General features: G+C 42.0%; 1 protein-coding gene across 1 annotated transcript in view; it reads right to left on the bottom strand.

Annotated features, from left to right (window-relative positions):
- zgc:77151 (uncharacterized protein LOC337153 homolog) overlaps positions 1-27589 on the bottom strand; it is a 47511-nt gene that overhangs the window by 13657 nt on the left and 6265 nt on the right. The window contains exons 2-5 of the mRNA XM_063486266.1: positions 14361-14513; positions 11666-11773; positions 3250-3454; positions 926-1156 (exon numbers count right to left, since the gene is read on the bottom strand). Of these exons, the coding sequence (XP_063342336.1) occupies positions 926-1156; positions 3250-3454; positions 11666-11773; positions 14361-14513 (697 nt within the window). The remainder of the gene's footprint in view (positions 1-925; positions 1157-3249; positions 3455-11665; positions 11774-14360; positions 14514-27589) is intronic.

The following is a 27589-nucleotide window of genomic DNA, read 5'->3' as shown; positions in this document are numbered from 1 at the left end:
AGGTCCTTGAAGGGTAATACAGTTTGAAGCTGGAGGATCTCTATATAAATATCCGATAGCAGCTAGGTCCGCTAACTTTCAGCAGCTGTTGAAAGGATAAAGTTGTGGTATGTCAGTGGTTAGAAATACCATCATTACTTTAGGATTAGTTTAACACAAAGTCAGGGCTGACCCGGGACCATTGCTGTGAGTCACAGTGCGCAGCATAAAAGTCCTTTCACATCGGACGCAGGATGTGCTGCTAATGCTAACTGCTAACTAAAAGTCAAGGATCCAGAATTTGTTGCGCTGGCTGCTGGGCTCTGTGGGGTTTTGCAGCAGCTCTACCTGTACTAGATGCACCTGCTCCTTGTCGTTTCTCTCTGACTTTATGTCCTCTACAAGAGTTTCTGTTTTTCCATCTTCAAATGTTCAATAAAAACATGTATGCTAATTCATAACGAAGAAAGCTTTTTAACTATCCCCACTAGTGAAGACTGTCATTTCCACAACGCTGGGCTGGCATGTAAAAGGGCATTTATTCCCTTCAAGGACCTGAAGCTCCATAAAGCACCCCTCCAATAGCCAAACCCATCTGTTCTCTGATTGGATTGTCAAATTTGTGATTGACATGACATTGGCCAATCAGATGAAATGAAGAAAAATAGGGTCAAAATTCGTACTTGTAACTTGAGCGCAGAGTTTCACGTGTAATTTTTTGGCTAAGTCCACACACAAATCTTTTTTACACACACACAAATTCTTTTTACACACACAAATCCTGATTTACAAGTACAAAATATTTATGACCACAATTTGAGCCCATAAAGATTAAACAGTAATTCAGAACGTGATGTTTAGACCGTATGTTTCTTATTTTAATGATTTAAATCCATCACACACAAACGCTGTCAGCACATTTTAATCATCAACATTTGACACTCACTGAACTGCCAGGAGAAGCCGGAGCTGCTCTCCAGCGTCGGGTGGTTGAAGGTGTCCCTGCAGTACATGACTCGGGTGTTGGGCGTCACCTTGATGCCTCCCAGCGCCAGCAGGTGGGGGTCCTGCAGGGCAGACCCCCTTGCTCCGTCCTGGATGCGCTGCTGCAGCGAGCGGAAGCGGCAGTACTGCGGGTAGCTGATGACTTTGACAGCGTGATGCTCCGCCGGGCCGTCTGAGGGGAGGAGACACAGGTGGGGTTATTTTTGTTTCGGTGGCTTTAACCCGTTCGCTCTGTTATGCTCTGCAAACACAGCGTTTCTCACTTTCCGTCAGGCCCCTGATTTGTCTCCGGGCTCTGAACATCACTGTATACACGACAAACACGAGTATCCCGGTTACTGATTACCGCTGTGCAGGCGCCGGTGGTGTTTGCAAACACCAGGCGGCACTTTCGAGATGTTTAATTTGATGTTTCTGTAGCCGTCACCCTCAAATACATCCGATTTGTTTGGGAAACCACTGAAATTACAAAGAAGGCTAAACTCTGCTGCAGGTAGTCGGCAGCATTCATAAACATGCAAACAGCGTCCTGCTTCCTTTCTCAGGACTCTGGATTAAAAACCTCCTTTTCAGTGACCTGACCAGCAGCGCAGCCGACACAGAACAGAAAAACAATAAAAGATAAAGAAGGAGAACAGCTTCGCTCTCCTCCATATAAACCAGCTCGTTCTGCAAAAACCCTTTAACCCACTCTGACACGCTGATTATGGTTTTATTACACATGTATGCACAGAGATAAACAAGAACCCACCCAGGCTGAGACTCATGGTTAAAATCCCATCAGTGGGAAATGTGCACTCCCTTTCCACAGCACAGGTATTAAACTTGCTAAGAGTTTCCTCACCTGGAGACAGAATTGAGATTTATATTTTGCGTTTTTTTGGGCTCCATGAAAGTACTGACATCACCAACGTTTCCCTGCTACAGGCTGAGACGCCTGTAATCCTGCTGTAAGTCTCGTTCTTCAGTTTAGAATGTATGAGCATGTGTGTGACCTCCCTCAGTCCTTTTTTTCTTAAACAGTAATCTGTTACATTTTCATTTCAGAGCAAATATTCATTTTCTTTTAACCACAAAACTTTTAAGTGTAAGTTTAAAGAAATAAGCTGACGATTTCTTCACCCGAACCACCGGAGTTCAAATATCAGAGCACATTTAGGCCACAGTGGATATTAGTGCGTGCCAACATGATGCCATCGCCATCATGTTCAGGCATCAAGTCCGGGTCCAACCACGGACACCCAGGAAGCAGAGCCCACAGCACCCAGCTAAGTATTTAGTCAATATTTATCTAAGAACGTCTTTAACAAGCAAAAGATGTGTCTGCATAAAAACTGGTCACAACATATTCAGTTAAATTTTATTTATATAGCACAAAATCACAATAACAGCTGCCTCAAGGTGCTTTATACTGTGAGGTAAAGACCCTAAAATGCTTCAAAACCAATCAGACAACCCCTATGAACAAACTCTTGGCGACAGTGGGAACTCCTTTTAACAGGAAGAAACCTCCAGCATAACCAGGCATTGGCAGCCATCTGTAGAACATCACACAGATTATCTTTATAATGATAAAATTACTCGTGTTCACAGAAAACAGCAGCGGTCCAAGTGTGGAGCCATGAGGAACTCCTACTGATACAGGAAGTAAAGAGGAAGATGATCCAGAGCACTGAACATCCTGTTTGCCCTGCTCAGCAAGCTGGAAACTGAAATTTGATAAAATTCAGAATAAGGACTGATAAAGGTTTCTAAAACCGGGAAAACATGTTTATATGTATAAAAACACAAATACAATGATCTCTGGGTGGGAAGTGCAGTGGTCCTACTGAGAAGCCCTGAGGAACTCCTCTGGATACAGGAAATACACAGAAAGATGATCCAGAATGGAGACCCAAGAGTTTTCAAACTACAGTCAGTCAGGACACAGAAACACATGCAGGCTTTATGAAATCAGGATAAAATGTTTAGATTATTTAGGGCTAATTTATAGTTTTATGCAGTCTCTCTGTGTACGTCTTTACTTCTTTTATAGCAGTGGGTAGGAAATAACCACAGCACTGAATCCATCAGATTAATGATGATTTCAATGATTCTGTTCTTTTAATGCTGCTTTAGCTGCCTCACTGCTGACCTTTCAAAATAAAAGTAGCTCTAACAGGGAGGCTGGAACATGTACAGGAGCGTGACCGGCAGCATTTCCACACCAACAAACTGGCTCTGGTTCACATCTGCAAACATCTGCAGAGAGTCTGAGTTTCTTACTCTCAGTTTTGTCTTTGAGCGGCTCGCTGCTTTTGTCCGTCGTGCCGTTGCTGCCGTCGCCGCTCTGCGGAGGTTTGTGGAGGCCGTTGGTCCCGCACGCCAACGCCTTCAGGCTGCTGCTCCAACCTGCCGGCTGCGCACACGACCATCGCACCAGGTCCTCCACCCGCACCACCATCTTCCTGGACACCGCCAGAACTTCATCCTGATCAGACACAAACAGAAGATTCAGCGCTGAAGTTATCGTCTCCTTCAAACCATTTAACGCTCGACAGGCCAACATCGAGTCGCTGTACTCTGAAGGCACCAAACTTGGATTGAGCATCACTTTAAAACCAGAAGGTGAGCGTGAGTAAAACAAACCCCATCAGTTTGATTAAAGTGCTGCTTTAAACATCGCTCTACAGCACCTGTCAAACTATCACCTGCCTATTTGTGTTCAAACATGGAGGCAAACAGAGAGCTAACGTGTGCAAATAGAAGAAAACGGCTCGACTGGTTTGTCGCTGGAGTCTTGACATTTACGTGAGGACATTTAAAAAAAAAAAAAACAACCTGGAGAGCGAGGGAGATAAGACGGAGTCGGCTTAAAGATTTAAAGCGAGAGTTTCTAATAAATGAACCAGTTTGAACTAAAAAGGAGAAACCCTTCAAAATGATTCTCTCCAGTAAAAAAAGATGATTTGATGTTTAAAAAGGTGTTTGAGGCGCTGCTTTAACACCGACTGATCCTCGAGGGTCGGCCCTTCACTAAGCTTCATAAGATTTCTGATACCAGCTCGTGACAGGCAGCACCGCCTTTCCATCCAGCTGAGATCCACTTTTCTGTCTCGTGTTTGTTAGCGCCCGTCTCCATTAAAGCGTCTTTGATATTTTGACACTGCTGAAGTTTTAACCACAGGCCCTCTGGCTCTGCCACAGGTCAGCTTTCCATGTTTGTCTCGACATTTAGAGTTGCTGCTCAGACACACGTGATGATGTGTAAGTCAAAGTGACGCAACACCTGAAAATGAAAGAGGAAGTTTACTACGGCAGGCAGAAGTCCGTGCAGGACTCAGATCTTTTCATGTTTTGGTGAATAACACACTGCTGGAGCTACATTTAAAGCTTTTCACTGAGTTTATTTAATGTAAAGAGAACAGTTATACTTCTGCTTTTGTTGGCATCACTTTGCCTTTGACGACACGGTCACTGATCAGAAACATCCAGTGTGTCCTGTTTGATAAAAAGCCGAGTTTTACATATCTTTGTGGGCCAATTATTCACCATCACACATAAAAATGCAAACGTTAAGCTTTAATTAAACATTCACAGTTGGCATTAGATAAAAATTCAGCCCGGTGTGGTTGATACAAAGGCGCAGAATCTGGTTTTCGTAGCAGGCTGTCAACGTGTCCAGATTTTCAGCAGAAATAAACATTTTAAAGTTTGAGCCTGTGAGGACGGACTCACCGCAGGAGCCTCAAGTGGACATTAGAGGAACTGCAGTTTTTTGTTTTTTTTTACCTCCGATAAATGGAGAGGGCTGCTTTAAGGATGGGTGCACAACCTTTTACGAGGTATGTTAGCAGGCAGAGACTCCATGATGTCGTGATGATGCAGAGGGCTGGGGTGATAGAGGGGGTGGCGGGGTAGGGTGAGATGACTCCATTGGTGGCTTTGCACGTCAGCGGTGACGTTGCCACAGCTTTGTACCACTTCACTATTCTCCTGAACGACAGGTGTCGCCATTCAGACAAAATCTTCAAATTGCAACGTCACCCCTGAATAATCCAAACCCCAGTGGATGTGAATCTACTCCAGTTAAAGCCGGCTGGGTCTAACTCGTCTGGTACTATCTGTACAAAAACACACAGCTAAAAGCTACGAAGCTCTGATGTACCAGCTACTCTTTCCTACTCAGTCAGCTGATCTATAAACTCACGATCAGACTCTTAGAAACACGCCTGATGTTTGTCTGTGAAAGAGGAAAGAAAACATCTGTTTCAGCGTGAGCTTCCACTATTTCCATTAAACAGACTCTTTGCATATAATCTTAAACTTGGTTAGAAAGCAACCAGACCTGACCTCATATCTTGTCCTCCTCTGCTCTCATTTGGTTTTTGCCCATCTTTTCATGTCCCTTCAATACATTGAACTTCCTGTACAAACTGTCTGTTTAATGATTTAATGAGTCGTTGCTGTTTTATTAGTTTTACTTTGTTACATTTTTTATATTTTTTCTCTGTTTTTGATTTTAAAAAAGGCTTTAAGGGGAATTAATTACTAATTAAATCTTCCAGGATTAACAGACGATATCAGAAGAATAAGAAAAGTCACCCATGTGCTGCTCTGAGGAGATATCAGCTGAAGCTGAACTGGAGCTGGGCTGTACTGTCAGGCAATACCAGTTTGGACCACAGGGTGGCGTTGTGGTGAGTGTAAGCTTTTTAAGGTTGTATTTTTAATTAATTTAAAAAAGTTTAAACACACTGATAAAAACGCTGCTGCACAAACAGTGCACTCACAGGCCTTTCAAAATAAAACCGAGGGATGAGCTGTGAAGGAGTCAATTTTAACCTCAAAGCTTCCCTAAACCTAACCAAGCTACATGTGAAAAAGAGATAAAATGGGTCAAATAATAAAAAATGAGCAGGGAAAAAAAGTGTAAACATCTGCAGCAGGATCAGAAATAAGCAGCCATCAGGTCACAACACGGGTGGTGCAAAGGCCGTAATGAGATCAGCTACTGCAGCGAATTAGAGCCAACACTCGCCGGGTCCCTCTGGGTTTGAATGAGACACAGAAGCTTAATTAAAAGCAGGCCCGCGATGTTATTTTAACCTCAAATCAAACATTAAACAAACAGCACGTTTCTGCTGATCTGGCTCTCAGATGCGCTGCACTTTATGCAAATGAGGCCAACTGCAGCTCATTTACATATGAAGTCACTGAAGTTTCACTGAATCAAAGAAGCCCACAAACATCTGAGTCACCGATCGCCCGGTCTGCAGCCGAGGTGCAGCCGCAGAGGCCTCCTCCCATCCCAGCTCGTCAGCTGTGATCTTGTTGCGTCCTTCAGGCAGAGACAAAAGAGCCCAACCCGCCTCTAAAAATCTCCAGCACCCCTCTCCCCTCCTCCTGGGCTGCAGCCAGGTGAGAGCTCATTAACACCGCAAAGGAGGAGCTCTGCAGGAGTCATGAATAAACAAAACCCTCGACTGAAAGACACGCCGAGCTTCCACATCTGAAATCACTCGTCCTGCGAGAGGAGACGAGAGACTGAGAGGCAGGAATTTATTTTTCATAGTGTAAGAGCCGTGTTACACTTCCTGTTTCCTTATCTAACTCACAACACGTCCTGTCCTGCACCTCAGCTGGTTCAACGAGAACTCGCTCAGCGGATAAAAGCCGCTCTGCTAACGTCAGCTAACCGGCTGCATAGATAATGAACACATGAAGCAGCATGCAAGCGTCACTCCGGCACTTCTGCCTGCTGCGTCCAACACCACCAACGAGTCCCGAAGACTCACTGAGACACAAGCCTTCAATGCCCGGCTCCAAACGCTCCTCAGGTCCCAAAATCAGAAACTCGAGGAACCGCTGAGACTCCAATAAAACCATCATCATCATCATCATCTTCTCAGTCACGCAGGCCTGGAGACTGGTCAGGGACAGGGCTGGGTATCGATTTCGATCTCTATAATTGATTTGACTCGATTCTGACTCGGACAATTTTCAGAATATTATAATTCTGATCATTTATCAGCACGTATCCATATTTTATATCTATGTATAAAAACAAAGCTGACACTTATCAGAGGTGTGACTTTGGGTCAAAGTAACTGAGGATAAAAGAAGAAAGACATGAAGGAGATAACCTCAAAAAAATAAATTAATAATAAATAAAAAAATATTCTACAGTAGAACAAAAACGGAAGAAAACAAATCATCATATAAACATTACCTGATGCTGCTGAAGTGAAGCCGAGCAAAGTTACAGAGGTTTGATTAGAAACACAGAGTTCTGCAATTTGGCATCATTTTAAAAAGTTACATTTCTTTGGTATTGAACAGCAGAAATGAGGCTTTCTTCTCAGAGGTCATTTAAAACAACAAAACAAACCACAGCGGCCAACAGCACTGTCCACAACCGGAGACATAATAAGCAAGCAAATAATGCAGAAAACAGATTTTTATGGTAAACTGGTCCCTGAGTACAGAGAGAGAGAGAGCTGTGCAGGAAGTGTGATTTTATCGTGGTGGAAGCAAAACTGCTGTAAACGTGAAGCGTAGTTTTGATCTTTTGCTGCTGCTTCAGTGAATTTTGGTTGGCGAGAGAGGAAACCTGCAGCATCAGAATCAGCGAGCTGTCGGCTTTCAGCCCTGACGGCGTGTCCGTGCCGTCGGGTGAGAAAGCCGACGTCTCGCTGATTCTGATGCTTGTTTGTGTTTACGTCTTTGTGCTGAATCCGTGTAGCTGCTCTCATTTACTGTTTTAGCTGTTTGGTGGTTGTTGAAATAGTTTTGTGAGCTTTAACTTGAGATTCTGGCGTTTCTGGGAAAATGCATTTATAATTAAAAATCGATTCAGGATTTAATGAATCGATTTTGCTTTATTCAAGCTGAAATCAATTTGAATCGGGAAAATCAATTTTTTTAAACCAACCCCGAGTTTGGAACCACGTGAAAACCAGCTGCTGACTGGTGGAGGATGAAACTGGCTGTGATGATGCTGCACCAAAAACCTTTTTCTCACCTTCAAAATAAAAGTTTTCTTTGTGAAACGTGTTGGTGGCAGCAGTAAGACAACTTTTACTTTGAAGGCCAACGTCCAGTTTATGTTGCGAGTATGTTAAGTTGCGAGTATTTGCAGACAAACTGGTGAATTTCATGCAGACTGTGGTGGACCGGAGAAATCACAGGCAGGATGTTGGTGCAGAACCGTATCCCTACTGTGTTTGACAGCCGGCTGGTGTCGTGTGACCACGTTTCCCATTTTCTGTACGGCTCAGGAGAGAAAAGGAAACCTACAGAGAGCGATCACGTTTGGGGATTTAAAGGGTTAATGAACTCAGGTTAGGTGCCTAGAGAGCTGTGGTTAGGTCAGAGGTCGGCTGCCGCTCTTCAGGCCCTCAGCTGTAGCTCCCACAGGCTTTGTGAACAAGGAAGAAGTGGTAATGTGATTGTAGGTTTTGTTTCCCTCATATAGTTTTAAAAACGTTGTCATAAATGCACAGATTCGAGCTCACAGCTCCACACGGGGTTTAACCGACAGGAAAACTGAATGTAAAATAATTTCAAGTGTATTTATTACTGTGAAGGAGCTAAAAATGACTCACCTGCACTGCAGACACACACACCCAAGCAAAATCTCCCCTACCCCTCTTATTACAATTATCACACACTGTCCTGACAAATGAGCAGCACTAACTGCTCTTTTACAGGTTAGAAATTCAACTTTCTGATTAAACTTCTTGAGTTAAAGTAAAAATCTCTCATTTTAAAAGCAGCCAGACCCATAAAAAGCGGTTTTCTGCAAACATCTACGTCTACGGTGGAATATCTCCGCTGAAAATGTGGAAAATTTGGTTGCAGACAAGTCACAGGATTTACATTTGGGTAATGCATTAGCCTCATTCCCAGAGGTTTCTTTTTATAATGTGGAGGCTGAGCTGCAGCCTGCATGTGAACTGCGTTAATCAAAAACACATCTGACCCTCTCTCTCTCTCCTCTGACATCTGCTCGCTTTTTAATCCAACACTTGTATGTAACTCGTGCCTTCAGACACCAGCGCGTTCATTAAGCTGATCATGAAATGATATCGGGCCGCAGAGAGCAGATGGAAAATATCGTTAATGTTTGCTCCTGAATGCTCGTTTGTTTTAGCAGCAGAGAAGAAAAAAGTCACATTAAGACTTTTTTTATCAGCACGAGGAGACGGCGTCCGAAGGTCAGCCTGCTCAGAGTGTTTGGATTAAAAAGAGAAGGAGGCAGTGTTCCTGTGACAAGGTTACTAATGGATGTTGTTGAAGCATTTCCCAGATTACACGAGGGGACGTTCACTCTGCAGTCTTGACTCTAATGCCGTCTTCTCCGCAGTAGACACTGACGGAGACCAAAGATGGAGATTAAAGGGCAATTATTAGAATATTTAATGAAGCCAATTTTACCTTCATACTTCAAATATTTGCAGTTACAGGCCCTCAACGTAGAAGATGGTGAGGCAAAATTTTTGTGTTTAATTCATATTTTCCAGCGATTCAGGATGTCTGTCCATGATTTTCAAATTAAAGCTCCTCCAGGACCAGGACGGATGGATGGAAGTCGACTATATCAGAAAGATATAGCAGAGATTTTCATCACATCTGCGATTCAGCCATCGGTTTCCTATCCTCAGTTAAGACCACGAGATCACGACTGAAAGAACGAAATTGTGGATGTAAACAGTGGAAATGAGTTTTTCTTTGACGCGTTGCTGGGCGCCATAAGCTGGCGTCCACCTCCCGAGAGATGTAACTACACGTCGGGTTGACGCCGTCTGCAGCTGTTGTGATTGGCCTGTTCAGTACCATCGATTCTTCCTGCGCACTTCCGGGTTTTTTCCACAGCAGTGTTTGAATTTATCCTTGAGAGCGTAACAATCATCGCCTCAGTGTAAGGATTCAACAAGATCCATTTGATACCGGACGTGAGGGAACGTACAAAGACGTGGGAAAACCTCAGGGACGTAACTTGGGTAGTTTACGCTGTAGGCTCCCTGCTGAAGTCTAAATCACATCGACACATCGACATGAGCCACTCGAGCTGGTTCGGGTATCTGACTGGGATGTCTCGTGGGCACGTTCTAGGGGAGCTATTCCAGGTGTACTCCGAGGAGGCCCCGGAACGACCCCGGACTCAGTGGAGAGATTAGATCTCCTGTTCGGGTTGGAAATGACTCACATGAGCGGTAAGAGGTGACGAGTGTGAGGGAAATATTGATCCAAATATTGATATCGATCCAGAGGGAATCAGGGCCAGAAGATGAGTCTGGTATTAAAATGTTGGTAAAAAGACATTTTTTTGAGCAGTCACCTGTCACACAAAGTTTACCCAGAATGCACTTTTTACATTTTCCCTTTGGTGAATTGTCAGAAATCAGATCAAACAAGCTTCTGTTTCTCTGCTGCACTGACTTCAACCTGCTGCTGTTTATTTAAAGCATGATGCTGATCCTCAGACTTCGACTTGGATCAAAGTTGATTTGTTTGCAGTTTTTAGCTGAGCTTAAATGTGTTTTTAAACCTGATGTATACACGTGGATATCTCCTGCATTTGTCAAGTTATCAGGATTCAAACGTGAGGGAAAGTTTATACATTACGCTACTTTCACAGACAAGGTCACCGAGGAAAAACAGATAAAACAATAAATCAGACACACGGATGCCACAAGGTCGGATGCATAGTTACCCAAAGGCCTCAGCACTCCCGTTTACACCAGCTCTAAACCTCTGAATCCAAAACAAAGAATAACTGAGGAAAACTCATCCCAGAGTTTGTGAGCCACCACCTCGAGGGCCCGAAGTCCTCGTGTTTTAAAACTGAAGGGATCGATTAGACGAGTGAGTCAATAAAAGCTCTGAGATATACTCTGGTATACTCTTTACCCCCTGAAAGCCTACTAGGAGTAACCCTTTGTGAGCTGAGCAGCTTCTGACATATTTCAGGCTGCTAATAGAACCAAACGACCGGGTTTGCATCTCCGCCCAGGTAGCTACCCTTGGAAAAACCTGGAAACTATTCTAATGGTCATCAAACCACGACTTCATGGATATATATACTGAGGGGTCAAAACTCGTCTTTATGGGGGAAAGAGCTGAACGTTAAAATTGACTCTGAAGCCAACATGAAGCCAATGAAGAGGCTTTGAAACAGGAAAGATACAAGATCGGAAGCTGAGACTTAAAGATGACGCGTAAATGAGGAACAGCAACAAGATGAACGCACAAACTATTTGCACCAATTCCACCTCAGAAACAAAACGTCTCAGTTCAATTTTATGTATATATATGAATTTATACTTCACATGTCCCCCTATAAGCAAGCACTTGGTTTGTAGCTAAAAGGTCAAATGTTCCTATTAGAAGCTGGTGGAGAACAAAAACTGGCAGTAAAAACTGGCAGTTTTTGGCACCACAGTCTGGTGGGAGCCGAACACAGAGATGAAGCACAGTAAAATGAGCTAAGGAAGCTGATAAAGACCAAAAACAGATGAGAAACTAAAAGCTGGAGTTGGCAGGAGAGCAGTAATGCAAGTTTAAATCCATAAATAAGAACACAGAGGAAGAGGGAGGTTGTCACAGCCTTAAGCATCATCAGTAGCTTCAGGCCGTGGCGGCGGTGTGGGGATACACCTGCACTTCACATAAATAAACTGACAGGGAGGTGACTCACCTCTCCGTGCTCCCTGGTCCGGCCCTTCGGTGTGTCCTCAGGCAGGAAGTAGAGTCTGGCACTGGCCAGCAGGTGGCGCCGGGTCTGGTCCTCCCACAGTAAGGTCACCTGATGCACACGAACGACACGACGTTTATTTTTCAATGGTTCTGACTGATTTATTACATTTACAGCCTCCACACAGAAGCATCAGCCTAAAAACCACCGACTGCCTTCGAGCTGAGTCGCTGATACCGAGGCCCTAAATATTAAACAGTCTGTCCACCATCAGCTTTATCAATTATTACAACAGAGCCTTTGAATTTGAGCCTTTCACACCTCGACTGTGCACCTGAAGATTAAGCCTGCAGGAACTCTTTGTCCCGGCACAGGCGGCAGACAACATTACGCGAGCGTGCACGGAGCTGAAGCGCTCCACGCCGTGCAGAGTCACGCGGGGGGGGGGGAGCACACAAACACATGAAGCCCCCAACATGAGTTCAAGCGAAACCAAAAATGCTTCACATTTTACGAATGACTTCATCACATTTAGACGAGCTGCTTCCTGGATCGACCCTGCAGCCTCCCTGTGGCCTGGTCCCGATTCCCATTTCCCCTCCCAGCATGCCGCTGGTGTGCAGCCAGCTCTGGGTTTGTGTCTCTGCAGAAGCTGCCCTCGTTTCAACAGGTTTCAGATTTACTGAGTTTTTGCTGAAATTATATAACATACTCACGCTTTTATTAACAAGCAATAATAAAATAAACAGTCTGATAATTTGCTTTGTCACATGTGGTGCTCAAAGTAAAGCTCTTCTCTAATACTTCTATTAGAAGCTGGCGGAGACCAAAAACAGAGGAAACGCTGAAACTGGGCGAAGGTTCACCATGAAAACCAGAAGACAGATTAAAGGCGAGTTTATTTTCTTTTAAGGTGTTGATTGGCCGAGTTGAAACCTGAGGCTTAAACCACAGAGAAAAATGCTAATGAGCATGTGCAGAAGCTATTAAAAGTTTTGACTGAAGCATTACATCCATCTCTCCTAACCATCAAAGCTGATTGGTTTAATGTGCTAACTTCACTTTGGATTAAGAGCGCAACAGAATGAAAAGTAAGCAGCAGGTTAATGTCACAAAAATGAGGAAATCCATTTAAAGCTCTGAGCTCCACTGTTCACGAGGGGCTGCCAATCATAAGTGACCTGGCTCAAAGGGGGAGGAGCTCAAACGGCTTGTTTCAGACTGGCAGCTTACTGCCCACCTGCCTGTCGAGTGACCGATACAGCCTCAGTGTGTAAAAAGCCTTTTACAATCACCTCCCATCCTTCATTAGCTTCCATCAATACCATCAGCCTAAATACAAAGTAATCTCATTACACGAGTCCTCGCTGGCTCAGCCCACGACCTAAATTGACTAAATTTAGCCTCGCCGTGGGACTCAATAAAACATGATATTAATCTTGATTAGCTCACGTAAGGCAGGAAGCAGGAAGCAGAGCAGGATGGCGACACATTTAAGGCTCGATCTGCAGCGTCGACGCGGTTTACCCATCGTGGTCGGCCCACGATCTGTCTTGTTCTGTCTCTCTACTGTGCTTAAGACTCTTTGCAGGTCCATCCCCTAATGAAGAATAGCGAGCAGCTGACTGGCCCGTGGAACGCGTGCCCACGTTCAAAAAGCCGCTCTGACAGCTCCAGAGAGAGAGAGAAGCGAGCGAGCAAGCAGTTTGACAGCCGACGCGGTCCTGGCCCTGGTTTCCAGCCTATACCTTTTGCTGTGTGTTTGTGTGAGCGTGTTCTGTGAGAGCAGCTCCTAGTGTAGTAACTTAGTGCTTAGGCACCCATAGGCTGAAGCGGAAGGGGTGAGCCGCCTTTTTCTTTGGAACAGTTTTCTCCTGTTTTCCGGGTTAGGGAGCGAGGGTTAGTATTGTCATTTGTTTGTTTTGTTTCTTTCTCAGGGTTTAGTTAGTTTTCTCTGGTGGGACTTAGTTGGTTTTGTTTATTATTTTGGCCTGGGTTCACCCTGGAGCTATGCTTCATTACCTTTAATAAAATCACCTTTTTCACTCACAACTGGTTTTGGATGTTTGGCTTGGGGACCAGGGCAGGTATTTGTCTCTCTCTCCTCCAACCTTTATGTGCGTCTCTACCCGCCTAGACTAGGGGCGTAACATCATCTCAAACTAACATTATGGAGCTCTATCATCATTTTCTGTGCTCACGTAAAGGACCGATGCTCAAAACACCAAAAACGTCAAACTTTTCTCGTTTTTGTTCTAAAGCGAGTTTTAAAAAGCTTTTTTCTCCTCCTCTAAGCTCAACACAGAAACAGCTAATATATTCCTGTTTCTGGCTGCTGATTGGCTCTCTGGGGGGCAACAGCGGGACAGCCGCCATCTGTAGCGTTTCGAGTTCTCGCACAGCCTTCATGTCTGCCGTCCTTATATGAAGGCTTAGTAGCTACGATGCTAAATGCTAACATTCATATTTATATAAACTGGCAGGTGCCTCAGTGATCCATTCTGCTCAGGTCCAGCTCCTTATTTTTACTTTCAGACTGCAATAGGAAACAGTTTTAGCTCCTCCCCTTGTTTACAGTCTTCTTCTGCCCCACGTAACCGCCGCTCAACGTCCACCCTCAGGACACGGTCCAGTTTCCCTCCAGAAACCCAAACAGCGAACTCAGGAGACACTTTCAGTCTCGGTGAAGCTTTCTCACCTCGGCGATGCACACAGGATCCTGCGGTCCACAGCGGATGAAGTAAAACTCGCCGAGTTTCCACACCTGGACGGGCCCGTCGGGCTCAGCTCGGTTGCTAACCGACTTGTAGAAGGCGTAACTGCCTCGCTGGCAGGAGGGAGCACCCAACCACTGAGAGAGACAGAAAACAGAGTTACAGCCTGAACCTCACCCCCACAGGAGAGTTCTGCAGAAACACTCAAATATCACAAAAAAATATCACAATCATTTAAATTCATGTAAAAGGCACAACAATCGAATAAGTCAAAGAAAAATCTGCACATTTTTGTTTTTACAGGTAAAAAAAAAAAAAAAAGGTGATTTCACATTTGAAAATGTAAAATGTGTTTATGAAAAAAAATTATTGACATGAAAGAAAGAAGGAGAAAACATGATGACGACGAATGATACGGTTTCACTGTTTAGCATTTATCAGCCCATCAAAACTCAAACTGAAAATCTTTTGTTTAAAGTTGATCCCCGTCCTCTCAGGGACACTTCCTGTAACATCACACTGCACTGAAGTGTTTTAACAAAGAAGTCATTTAAATGCATCACAGGCTCGTTCATAAAAACCAAACAGATCTGAGAAAACTTTCTAAAATCAGCTGACTCCTCAGAATCAGCTGATTTTATCCCTGGACATTAACGTCACTATATTTCATGAATTTCTACCTTTGCACAATAAAAATTTTCAGAGTTACGGGACGTTGAAGTGTTAGACGTTAACCACTGAAATTTCAGAGCTTAAAAACACATTTAAGCTGCAATAAAATCACATTTACACAATCTAAAGGTAAAATCTGCTCTGAGTGTCAGCATCACAGGATCTGTCAGAGGAAGCAGTTTAATGTCCGTCTGAAATAAGCTTTGGTGTCCTGGATGTTTGAGCTGTTCAAGTGCATTCTGGGTAAAATCTAAAGGCTCATATGACCGTGTGGTTAGAAACCAGGCTCATCTTCCTACTGTGCAGCCGTCTCTGGCGGTCCTGCAGGCCGTGACGTGGCGAGAACGCCGTGTTCGGTAAAACAGTTTAACCCATCCAGGAGAATTTCCTCCCATCGGGAACCACAAAGTAACCTGAAGCATGACTCAGCGCTCTGCCCGGCGACAGCCGTGAGGGTAAACCTGACGCTACAAAGCACACCAACAAACGGCTGACATCATCTCTTATAGCCGCCAAAAACCTCCTGAAACAACTCGAATTTCTCCAGTTTTGTGTCTTATCAAAGCCCTCATAACAAAATCGGCAACAACGTTCTGGACACACAAAAAAGGCGGAGCGGATCGAATCATTTTAAAAACAACCTCCAAACACGAGCACGTTTTTCTGGCAGGCCTTTAAAGAGCTCGTCATCGGTGACGCAGGTCCTGGCAGGAAAACGAGTCACACGAGCGTGGAGCAACTCCTGCAGGTTAAACTGGGTTAAACAACCACCGAGGCTACAAACCAGCCCGAATGACACACTGCTGCTCTCCCAGTCCAAAAACTACAATCCTCAGACCTTATTCCTATTTTTTTTAAATAACTTCAGACCCATAAACACACCAAGGCTCTTTGAAGTCAATAAATGCTGCAACAATTCACAGACCTAATATTAGACTTGCCCGATACCTCAGTGATGGGGTCAAATTCAAAGGAAATGCCTGCACAGAGCTCAGAGTCCTCCCCACATTTTCAAGGGTTTGTTTGAGCCATAAACTCTGCACAGTCCACCTCTGATATCGACACTTCTGATGATGGAGCCGTGCCATCTTTTCCCGCGTGGAAACTCCACTCAGAGACGACACTGTCAACATGTTAAACACCTCTGAGTGAAGGAAACGTTCAAAGTTTGATTTAAAATGCCAGAAAATCACTGAAACATTAAAAACACACAAACTGCGGCTGGAGCAGCATTTTCCTGCGGTTTTACTTTCTCTTTCACCTGCGGCAGCACGAAGGACACACGTTTAGGAGGAAGCCACCATAAACTCATCTGCTGTAGTTAATCATTCAGCCCCTGTAATGCAGCGCCTGCTGCGTTACTCCAAACTGTTCCTGCTAGCAGCTGCCGCCATGTGACCAAGTCATACTCAAAGGTGTGAATCTGATTGGAGCCAAAATAAAAACTCTGAGCTCAACAACTTTTATTACGTCGAGTTTCTCACATCATCACCTGTAGATATGTTAAAGTTGATCTGCTCTAACACGAGAGGCTTTGCATGAGCCAGTTTGAAATAATCCTCCTTTGTCTCTGCTTCTCTTTTAACCTGCCTGTTGTGTTCGGGTCAAATCTTACTGGCTACCCCTCGTGAAAAGGAGGGGGGCGGGGCCAGATAACTTCTAAATACTTACAAACACCTAATCTCTGCACTTCCTGTTTTGAAAACTTACAGAAAGAACAAGGGCTCAGTTTCTTTTTTTTTTTTTAGCTCTGTATGATGTCACAGAGACAGGAAATCCCTCATTTGGTCGTCTCAGGATCTCAGCTGTAGAACATCAAAGTCAATTCTGTGTGATAAACATTTTTATTCTGGAAATCTTTTTGGTAGAAGTGTAGAAGAGAAAATAGATAAAGTTAAATAAATAAATATATTCTAGATTTTAGGCAAGTATTCTTGGAAGATACAGGATGTCACAGCAGCCGCCATTTTGATTTGGGGCAGGAAGCCAGCAGCTGTGGAGGATTTCAGTTACCTTCAAAGATGAGGGGATTTCCCAAAGGTGTTCACCCAATAGTCTGACAGGAGTCACGTGATTCAGACAAACTCATTTCTGACCGATGACAGTGACGCTGAGTTTTTGAGGACAGACTGAACTTTTCTGTTGGTAAGCTCTGCCATTTTTGCAGCAGTTAGCCTCTGTTGGTACAACTGCTCTTCTCCTCCACTCAGACCGAGCTAGTCAGGAAAGAGATGCTCTTCACAGCCGCTGTATTCAAATATGGTGGGACAACATGGCGGCTTCCACAATCCACAAAATCGCTTTAAGTTTATGACAATGCATCAGTTTATTCAAACATGTATTGCATGCAACTACGTTATTTATGAGTTAAATACTTATATTTATCTTTTATCTATTAAATAACCTAAAAAATTACTGACTGCACCTTTAAACTCTTTGAGGGTGGTGGGAGGGGTGGAGCTAATCTAAACCATCACGTGGCAAGAGGCGGAGTTCACCATGTACAGGTCGCCAGTCAGTGACAGCCGGAGATGAAGACCTTTGGGAAATCCCCTCATCTTTGTAAAAATCACACAGTTTGGAGCTGAGTGTTTGGCTCACGGGGATTAAACGTTCACACGCTGACCTCATTATCTGAAACTATAACCATGTTTAATGTGAACATCCACCATTGTTAAAGTCTAAACAGACAGATGGAAAACCTGAGAACGCCACGCCTGCAGTCCTGGCACAAGTCATTCTGGATGAGCTGGAAGTTTTTAGAGCCGTCTGATAAGGAATTACAATAGTCCGGCCTGGAAATAACAAATGCACGACTATGTTTCCTGTCTGAGTCAGGATGTTTCTAATTTAGACAAAGAAAGATGAAAACTCCCTGCACATGAAGTCTCTGATTAGTGTGAGAGATTTTCTCCAGGACATCATGACCACGTCTCCTCATTTCTCTTGCCAACCTTCCATGTCTCACTGAATCTTTAATGTCATTAAATATAGATAAAGTGATCTAAATGAAGCAGAAATCACCCTTCTGTTACAGTACAGTAAAGAATCGCACCATTAGCCGCTTAATGTACATTAATAAGCTGTTAATAAGCATTTAATATACGTCTTACCTCCCACTTAGCCGACCCCTCACTGTTCGTGGGCGTTTACACGACAGGAACAATAAATCGAGCACACCTGGAGCACGTTCATACGTCTGAAAGCCAACACTGTCCCCGCCGCCGGGCGAATAATCCCACAGCTTTGATTTCACCGTTTTTGTTTTTGTGTGAGAGACCCAGAGCTGAAACGACAAAACCCAAACACGCCTCGGAAACCGAAGGAGGCAACTCCACCGGATCTGTGCCCGTCAGGAGGGCCCTGCGCTGCCATTTTGGATCCTGGGTCACAGCTTCAGTCAGCAGACTGTGTGATTATTCCACACCGATAAACCCACAGGAAAAGGAAACGTGCACCAACAACCTCGACTCAATACAGAACATAAATATTCATATGAAAAAACATGTTTCCAATCTGCTTTTTGGCTTAAAGTTGCTTCAGAGTGTCTCATTCAAAGACGTGTTAGCGCGTTGGACAAAGGAAACTCCAGCTCACACACTTCTGATCAAAGTTTCAGTTCAGGTTTTAGCTTCAGGTCACGTTATTTTTATTAAGATCAGAGAGACGTTTTGCAGAAGTGGGCTTCTGATGTATAAATAACCACACAACTATGTATACTTTCAAACTATTACTTTCTCCACTGATAAAGTCATCGCTATAAAAACTGTCAAACAAATCTAACTGCTTGACACGAGCCTATAACACATACATAGTGTTGATATGTCAGATGTTTAATGAATCCATTCTAAAAATAAATATTTTATTCTATTACAGGTCACAATGTAGAAAAGAATAGTTGGTATAAACTTTTCTTTGTCCAACAGAGTGAAGCTGCAATTTACAGATGTCCCCTAAACACATCAAAATAAACCTCCTTTTTTCAACACTTTTCATCTGTTTTTCCGTGTTTTTGATAGAAACTGTTTGAAGTTTAAACGATGATCTTTATTGTTTTTAGCTCTCATTAGCGACATCACAGCACCTTAACCTGCTTTACTGCATCCGCCATTTTGGTTTAACGCATGAAGCGAGCAGAAGCGGAGAACTTCTGTGACCTTCAACCATCCCAAATCTGCCTCGTCCACACACCTGGATGCTTCCTTTAGGCTTTGCTATGCTTATAACATCTATTTATCATCGAGCGAGGGTGTGCTGTGGTAAATCCTTAACCGACCAATCAGCACGCGTTAGCAGACGGCTAGTGTTTGATGGGCAAAAAGCTTCATGGTGAGAAAAAGGATGCGAGTGCTTCTTTAAGCTGGACTTTTTGTGTAGAAGTGAGCGGTTATCATTATTATTTTAACTGTTGAGCTCCATTCACTGCTGTTTACTGAGGCCTCACTCATGAGCGCTGTTAGCTGAACTGCAGCTGTTTCTGTTCAGTGGGATTGACAGGAAGTAGGATTAGCACAACGTAGAATAGCTTCCTTGATCGAGCGAATGATTCAGGTCACATGTCACAGAAAACCAAACACACTTAAAGTAAATTAACATATTTCCATCTTTAAGCATTAGACCAAAGTTTTGTTTTTTTAAGGAATTTTAAAGAGCTCACAGCTGATTTTAGAGCAACATTTATGCAGCGTGGGGTTAAACTTGAGGTTTAAGAGGCATTGGGAACGCATCAGTGTCAATGAATGACTCAGAAATGTGCCTGTGTGTGTTACATGTCCTTAAACGCAGCACTGCACTACATCTGGTCCCAAAAAACAAATCCAGCATGTCTGAAACACACTGGATAAAGACAGGCGAGACCGAGACATCTCTAATTATTAGATTTTAAATAACCTGCATCACCACTGCAGAGGGAGATTTTAGATTGTTTGATGGCCGCAGCTGGAATTTCAGGTGAAAGTCAGCAGCACAGACATGTAACATGTCGCACAACAAACAGCAGATACATGACAAACAAGTATTTTGATGTGCAGAAGGTGACGATGCACACGGTGAAACATTTGTCCACTTTGAATGCTGACTGTTTGTTTAAAGGCTGCATTCCTGCCTAATCCCCGAGTCTTCTAGTTCTAAATTAGGCAGCGCCTCGTTAGCGCTCAGCAGCTTCTGTTAGCTCGTTTTAGGCCCAGTTAGCACCTGCTCCTTTAGCCATCATCCACTGAAACACTCACAATGATAATTGTAAGTATAGATGTGAGCAGCTTAATATCACAGAACAGGGACAAGCACCACTTATGTGAGAATTTGGGGGAATATCTGCTTAAACAGCCCCGCTAACTTGGTATGAACGTCCATTTCCTGCATTAATTGTGATTTATTAGAGGCGTAGCTGCTTTGTATTCTCAGTTTGGGAGATTTATTTTCTATATAAACCGACTGCGCATTTCAGCTCTAGTTTGAGCACATTTCTCCTCAGATGTTGTTTTAAAAAAATCATCATGAAAAAGATCACACAGGAGTGTTCATGAAGGCATGAGTGTATTCAAAGATTACTTATATATTGTTGTGGCCGTCACCAAAAAAGACCAGATCCAATAACGCATGTGTGTGTTTCGCAACACTTTCTGTTTGTGTGCCTCTCGGCGCTGCTGGTTCCTAGAAGACGTAAATCTTTAAAAACAGCAGGATGATAAAATGAAAGGAAAATGCACGCATGCTGTTTTATGTAGAACGCAGCAGACATGCTGATCTAGATTTTACAGCACTACATGGAAAATACTGCAGCTGTAAAAAACCAAAAAAAGAAAACAAATGCTGCTGTTTGCTGATACTGAATCCATCATCCAGCCTCCACCGCTCTGTGATCCCCGCTCAGAGCTACAGGCCAGAAAAAAAAAGAATATCTACAACAGCTTTGAATGAAACCTAATATGCTCCCCACAGCTGCAGCATGAAAGCTGCAAACGACCTGAAATATTCAGCAAACATTTCTCCCTGACAGAAACAAGGCTGTCGATGCTTCAGATAATAAATAATCTGCAGTTGTTTTCAACAACAAACTGTCAGCATCCTGTATTAAAATGATTTCATATGAGCTTCCTGTTTAAAGCCCCAAAATATTCACGTTACAGCTGCAACAATTATGTGACTGACCCACAGCTATAGATCTATGTGTGTGTGTGTCTGTGCACAATGTTTACTTTTCATCATTATGGCTGAAATCTGTGCTAAATAACTGTTGGATCAACAGACAGTGACACTGGAATAACAATGAATCACAGCTGCCCTGATCGTCCATTTATAGCCGACCAGGTGATACCAGTAACTGATTTATAGTTGACTGGGAGATGAGTTTGTATTAGTCGTCATTACGGCACCACATGGACCTCCTCTGGGTAAACATTCAATTATTTCATATCATTATTCTTAGAAATGCATTTTTTTAACCAGTTATAAAGAATTTTATGTATATTTTCAGAAATTATAAGCAGTGATACATTTTATAGATTCGTGGTCATTATTAGACATTTTTATGGAACTGCCATTATCTGAAGTTCACCTAATGTAATGTTTCAGTTGAAGGCCTGTTGGGATTTCAACATTGCGTCAACTATAACTGAGGGTTCAGAAAACTACAAAAAGTAAAACATCAGTGTAGGAATCCAGAGTTGACTCTATAAAAGTTGCCACTACAATGTTGATTTAACACACTTTCAGCTATTTTTGGCTATGTGGGTGTGGAAATGTGCTGGTTCATCAAAGCTTCAAACTCTCCGATTCCATTTTCAATAATTAACCCTTTAAGACCTACCACAGAACCAAGTCCGCCAGAGCTTATCTTTATATTTTTGCATGCTGTAGTGTAATTTTTGGGAGTTTCAAGTTGCTATACACCAATACAACTGTTATAGCCCAAATTTTAATACTATGTATGCATTAAGTCCATAGTAACAACATAAATTGCAAAAAAAGTGCAATAAACTACAAAAAAATTGAAAATCATTTTTGTTTTTCAACATACATTTCTAGTTAGACAAATTTAAGAGGTTTATCCCTCAAAACTGTAAATACAAAAAAGTTGCACAAAATAGTTTCCAACAACAGGAAATTTGAGTGTCTTCATAGTTTTATTTTTGAGATACACCAATTTTTATATGCTGCAGGAAAAACGAAAATAAATATTATAATGCACATTTGCAAAAAAACAGCATGTGCATCAAAATAAACAATTTCCAGCAGTGCAATTTGAGTTCTAAGCATCCCAGAAACTATACAGAAAAGCATAAAGTCAAACATGACTTTTAAAAACACCAGTACTAACAACAAAGGTTGATCAAATGGACCAATACGGCAATGCCATGATGATCCATTTGGCAAAATAAATCCATTTGGTATCCTTGTTGGTCTTCAGACAACAATTCTGACGGCTAAAGAACCAAATGGGACAGACCAAAAAAACCCCCCAAAAAAACCCACCAGTATAGGCTTATAAGGCCCTGAAGGTAAAAAACTACATTTTCCGGGGAAAATTACGTCACTTCCGGTTTCGGGTAGGTAATGGCGGACATGCGATAGTTCGCGCTGACGTCTATTCCAAAGTAGGAAGTGTTATGAATAGCTGTAAGTAAAAATGATTTTCATCAGGAGAAAACTATCATCAATTTATCAAGGCAGTGTTCAGTCTTCATGATAAAAATCCAACCCGGAGCTAGCTTTCTTCTGGCTAATGTTAGCAGGCAAGCTAGTGTTAATTAACACCTATTTTTTATGAGCTAAGCTTTATGAAGTGAACAAATTAATGTGAACTCCCAGAGGTAATCTAATAACTTAGCTTTTCATTTTATAATTGTCTTTGCATCAGCTAACTTTACCAACTAACCATCACCATATTCAGCTAGTTTACCAGCATTACCAATAACAGAACTGAGGGCTAGCTGCAGCTGTAGTCTTTTTGTTTTTTTGCCAAAATCCCTTCAGGAGCTAACGTGCTCCGTGATACCAGGTTAACAGTATTGACTTTAGAGATGAGTAAAGAAAGAAATAACTTTCTACAGTAACAGCAAACATTGGGGCAGTTAGCCAGTAAGCATAATATTAATAAACAAGGTTTCTGTATTTAATCAATATTTAACAGTATGTAATCTAATACTGGAGTATAGTTAACTTGTTTTTTCATTGTTAAATTACTTCTCTTGATGATCAACTTAATTTTATATGTTAATACCCCACAAAAACATAAACAATGGAAAAAAGAAAAGTTTCTAATGAATTTTCAGTTAATCGTGTAATTTTTCAGTTAACCAACTGTGTAGGAAATTACAGTATTACAATACACTTCACATTTTAGCTGAGTCTCTCTCTAAATTTGTATTTATAGTATTATATACAAACAAAAGAAGAAGATTAGAATGTCTAAGACAAATATCATCACAAATACACTTCAAGAGTCTCATAAGTTGGATTAATGAATATTAAGTTAGTAACACTGAAGTATATCAAAAAGTCAGTGAATTTCCTAAATAAGTATTATGGAACCTTTTGGGAAAATTTTAGGCTGATTAATTATGATCAAAGCACCAAGTTCCCCTTAATATCACTGACTAAATATTAAAATATTGATCATTACAGTAAATTGAATAGTAGTTTTATATAAACATCTACAGAGGCCTTTAAAAAGTTTGATCAATCAACCCTAACAACAAAAAAAAAGAAAAAAAAAAAGAAAAAAGCACACACGCCACCAAACTCTTTAACACAATTATTTGGGACTACTTTTCTGTTATTCGCGTACTTATTAATACTAGAGACTTGTGACTCTTACAGCAGCCATACATGTTTGTTTTTAACATTACACAGACAGAAAAAGAGAGAAAACACTGATAAATCGAATTCACTTCAGTGTTAAAGAACAGTATGAGGTGTATGAGGAAGGCAACAGAAGTGTAAAACCTAACTTTAAATATACTTTTGTTTAAAAGCAGGATTATGTTAATATATTAAAAAAGTCAGATACCAGGAAGACACCGATTACTACATACATGTATGTGTGCACATGTGTATATATATTCTATAAACTTGCAAACAAGTCCCTGAAAAGTATGATATGAACTTTAAGATGGGAGAAGAAAGAGGAAATTGGTCATTTTAAAAAAATAATCTTTAAATATTTGGGACCAAGTTTCTGTTGTAGAGCTAAACTTTGAGTCCACCAACTACTGAAGTCCTGATATTTAAGGGAACAGCAGAGAGCTGGGTGGTTTGGAGTTTTTTCCACATTGCGTGAATTGAAATAAATCAGGCAGAGGTCACATTCACCCAGCCTCTTATCCACATAAAAATAAAGAGAGCTCAGTGTATAAGCTCAGGGTGTGGCGGGTCGCGCAGCTGCTCTCCATTTACTCATGATCGAAGATTCACAAAATAAAATCGAGTTCATTTTCTGCTCTTTCCACAGAAGCAGAATCAGCACAGAGGGGAATCTGCTCCCAAACATCAACCAGTCCTTCCTGTTCGGCCTGTAGCCGCTGTGACGTTTCACCTCCTCCTTCCCCCTGAATATTCACAAATTCCCACTCTTGTGTCGATTATCCACAACCCCCACCCTACCCCACCCAGAACGCCCTCCCCCATTTATCCCACCACCACCACCACCGGCAGCCCTCCCCCACCCGCTGCTGCAGCTCTGCAGACCAGCTGCAGCAGGCCCAGGATCAATTTTTAGAAAGATAGGGCAGAAAATATACATATCAGCTACACATGGAGTCAGGTAGCAACACTAACAGCACCACAATGTAAAAACAGACAGCGGATGATATTTAACTACGTCACTGTGGAACTCAGCAGACTCACGAAAACACCAAAAACATGAATCAGCCTCTCAGAGTTTTATATTAACTGTGTTCTTCTGCTGCAGCTGAAGACAGCACAAGGTCGCCGCTGCTGCATGTCAGAAAAACTCAGCTATAGGAACTGAAATTACAGAACCGCAGGAGATTAAATAAAACACAGCGTCTCCGTGGAAACATTGCAACATACGAGAATAAAACACATGTAAGATCACTGGAGACGAATACTGCACAATTACAGCAGCAGCGTGGCCCCAGAGGACAATTATTAAAACACTACCGGGGAAAAAATAAACCATCAGACATGCAGACAGTCACGGAAGCACGGGTTTGAAGTCCAAATGAAGAAGCAACAGAGTAAAGTTTTAATTTTAAATTAGTCATTAAGGAACGTAAAGTTACTCCAGAGTGACGTGGGAACATTATTGACATTAACAAGCCTCAAAGCTGCCATAAAACTGATGTGTTTATAAAATGATACTCATTAAAGATGGAAACATTAGATTTAGATGAAAATCACCCCAGAAGAAGGAACAACAAACAGATTTTCTCCATCCTAATAAAGATGTAACAGTTTCAGCTTTAAGGAGGTTCATTAAGGAACGTAACAACGTTATCTCAGTAACAGACACTTCTGTAAACTACTCATTTAATACTCTACATTAAATGAGTGGTATAATAATACACTACGCATTTAATACTGAGTCTCATGACTGCTATAAGTATGCATTTTTAACCTGTAATAATAACATACAACTAGAAATCTGCCACATACATATGTTTGAGCCTTAAAAAGTTTGATCTAAAATCCTAAATAATATTTATTGGCTCACTGTAAGAATGTTTTGGGTTTATTCATAATGATAAAAACACTATTATGAGCTTAAATATTGACGAGTCAATCCTACTTCTTAATTACATTTTCAAAAATGTCAATAACTAAAAGAAAAACAAAATTAATGCTCAATATTATGTCAAAAAGGTAAGAGATTCTTATGTTATAGTACACTACACTCTTAGTACTGGTGTTCATAGCTGTATATGTGTGTATTAGTAAAATCACATTCATACAAAAATACACGAAATTAAAATAAAATGGAGTCAAAGGCAGCATCAGCAACGACAGGGAGATTCAACTATAGCATAACTACAAACATGATAAGATATGCTACTGAACTTTAAAGTAAGTTAGTTTAGCTAAAATTGTATTTAATGGTAAATGGCCTGTATTTGTATAGCGCTTTACTCAGTCCCTAAGGATCCCAAAGCGCTTTACACGTTCAGTCATCCACCCATTCACACACTGGTGATGGTAAGCTACATTGTAGCCACAGCCGCCCTGGGGCGCACTGACAGAGGCGAGGCTGCCGGACACTGGCGCCACCGGGCCCTCTGACCACCACCAGTAGGCAACGGGTGAAGTGTCTTGCCCAAGGACACAACGACCGAGACTGTCGGAGCCGGGGCTCGAACCGGCAACCTTCCGATTACAAGACGAACTGCCAACTCTTGAGCCACGATCGCCCATTATATTAGCATTATAATGTCATAAACACCAGATTCTTATCAAAGTGTTGAAGCAGGTTTAGAGGTTTGTAGCTGAGCACCAAACTTACGACTCCATCCACCACGAGCACATTTGTTTAATGCGCTCACGCTACGCGCATTTACTGCATTCATTCAACGTTTTTATTCGTATTTTAACAGAAACTGTAATTTTTTTCATCTTCCTGGTGGGAACAACGTGGGGATAAGAAAGGGTTTGGGTGTCATCAGACACGTTATGAAGGAACATGTTGGGTATTAAATCTTCTATTTATTGATAATTCGTCATTAATGTCGCAACATGTGTTTATATGATTTTAATTTACTATTCATTTTACATGTTGTTCAAACACATCACAACTTTGTCATGTCATCACAGTCAGTATGGTAAATCTGTAGGTCTCCATTCATAGGTTTCTGTGATATTGACGGTCAGATTCAAACATGTTGACAGTTAATAGGTTCAGATATCAGGTGAAAAATGTTCATTTCACAATTTTATTTATGTTGCAAAAAACCCCCAAAAAACCCAGTGCCATTCTTAGATATCGCGATAATATCGTTACTGCAATTTTTGTGAAGGCACCGATTGAAATATTACAACCTAAATATTAGACACATGAGTTTAAGCTCTTAATAGAGCACAATATCTGACGAGAGAACGAGATGACGTTGAAGAAAATGCAAAATCGAGATTAATTTTCGACATATTCAAGATGGCAGGAAGAGACCGAGTTACCATGAAATGTTCCCAAACGTTGTGCAGACTGCTAAAAACAGACAAACTCTCCAAGCAGAACAACAAACCAGATTAAGGACATATAAAAATAAAGTAGGGTAAGAACGCCGTGAAGTCTCGTAAAGTCTGACACAAATATTCAGAATGAGCAGAAAATTATGGAGGAACTGATCGTGAACATCTGACAGCGATGACTGAAATGACGACTTGGTAGATTTTTCCATCCCATTACATCCCAGAGCAACAGCAATCTCTTTGGCATAAAAATACTTTGTTTCATAATATTTGAGCTCTTTTTCACAAAGTTTCTGAACATTTAAGTAAACAAATTTCAGCCAACATCGGTAAATGATGGGTCATTATCGGCCCATCAGTGAGGAAGAGCTGTGATGTGTAACCTCATGACTTTTAGTCA

Source organism: Pelmatolapia mariae, linkage group LG10_11, assembly GCF_036321145.2.
Source record: "Pelmatolapia mariae isolate MD_Pm_ZW linkage group LG10_11, Pm_UMD_F_2, whole genome shotgun sequence".
In the NCBI taxonomy this organism is placed as follows: domain Eukaryota; kingdom Metazoa; phylum Chordata; class Actinopteri; order Cichliformes; family Cichlidae; genus Pelmatolapia; species Pelmatolapia mariae.
The sequence above is the reverse complement of the archived record's forward strand: the minus strand, read 5'-3'. Positions and strand labels throughout refer to the sequence as shown.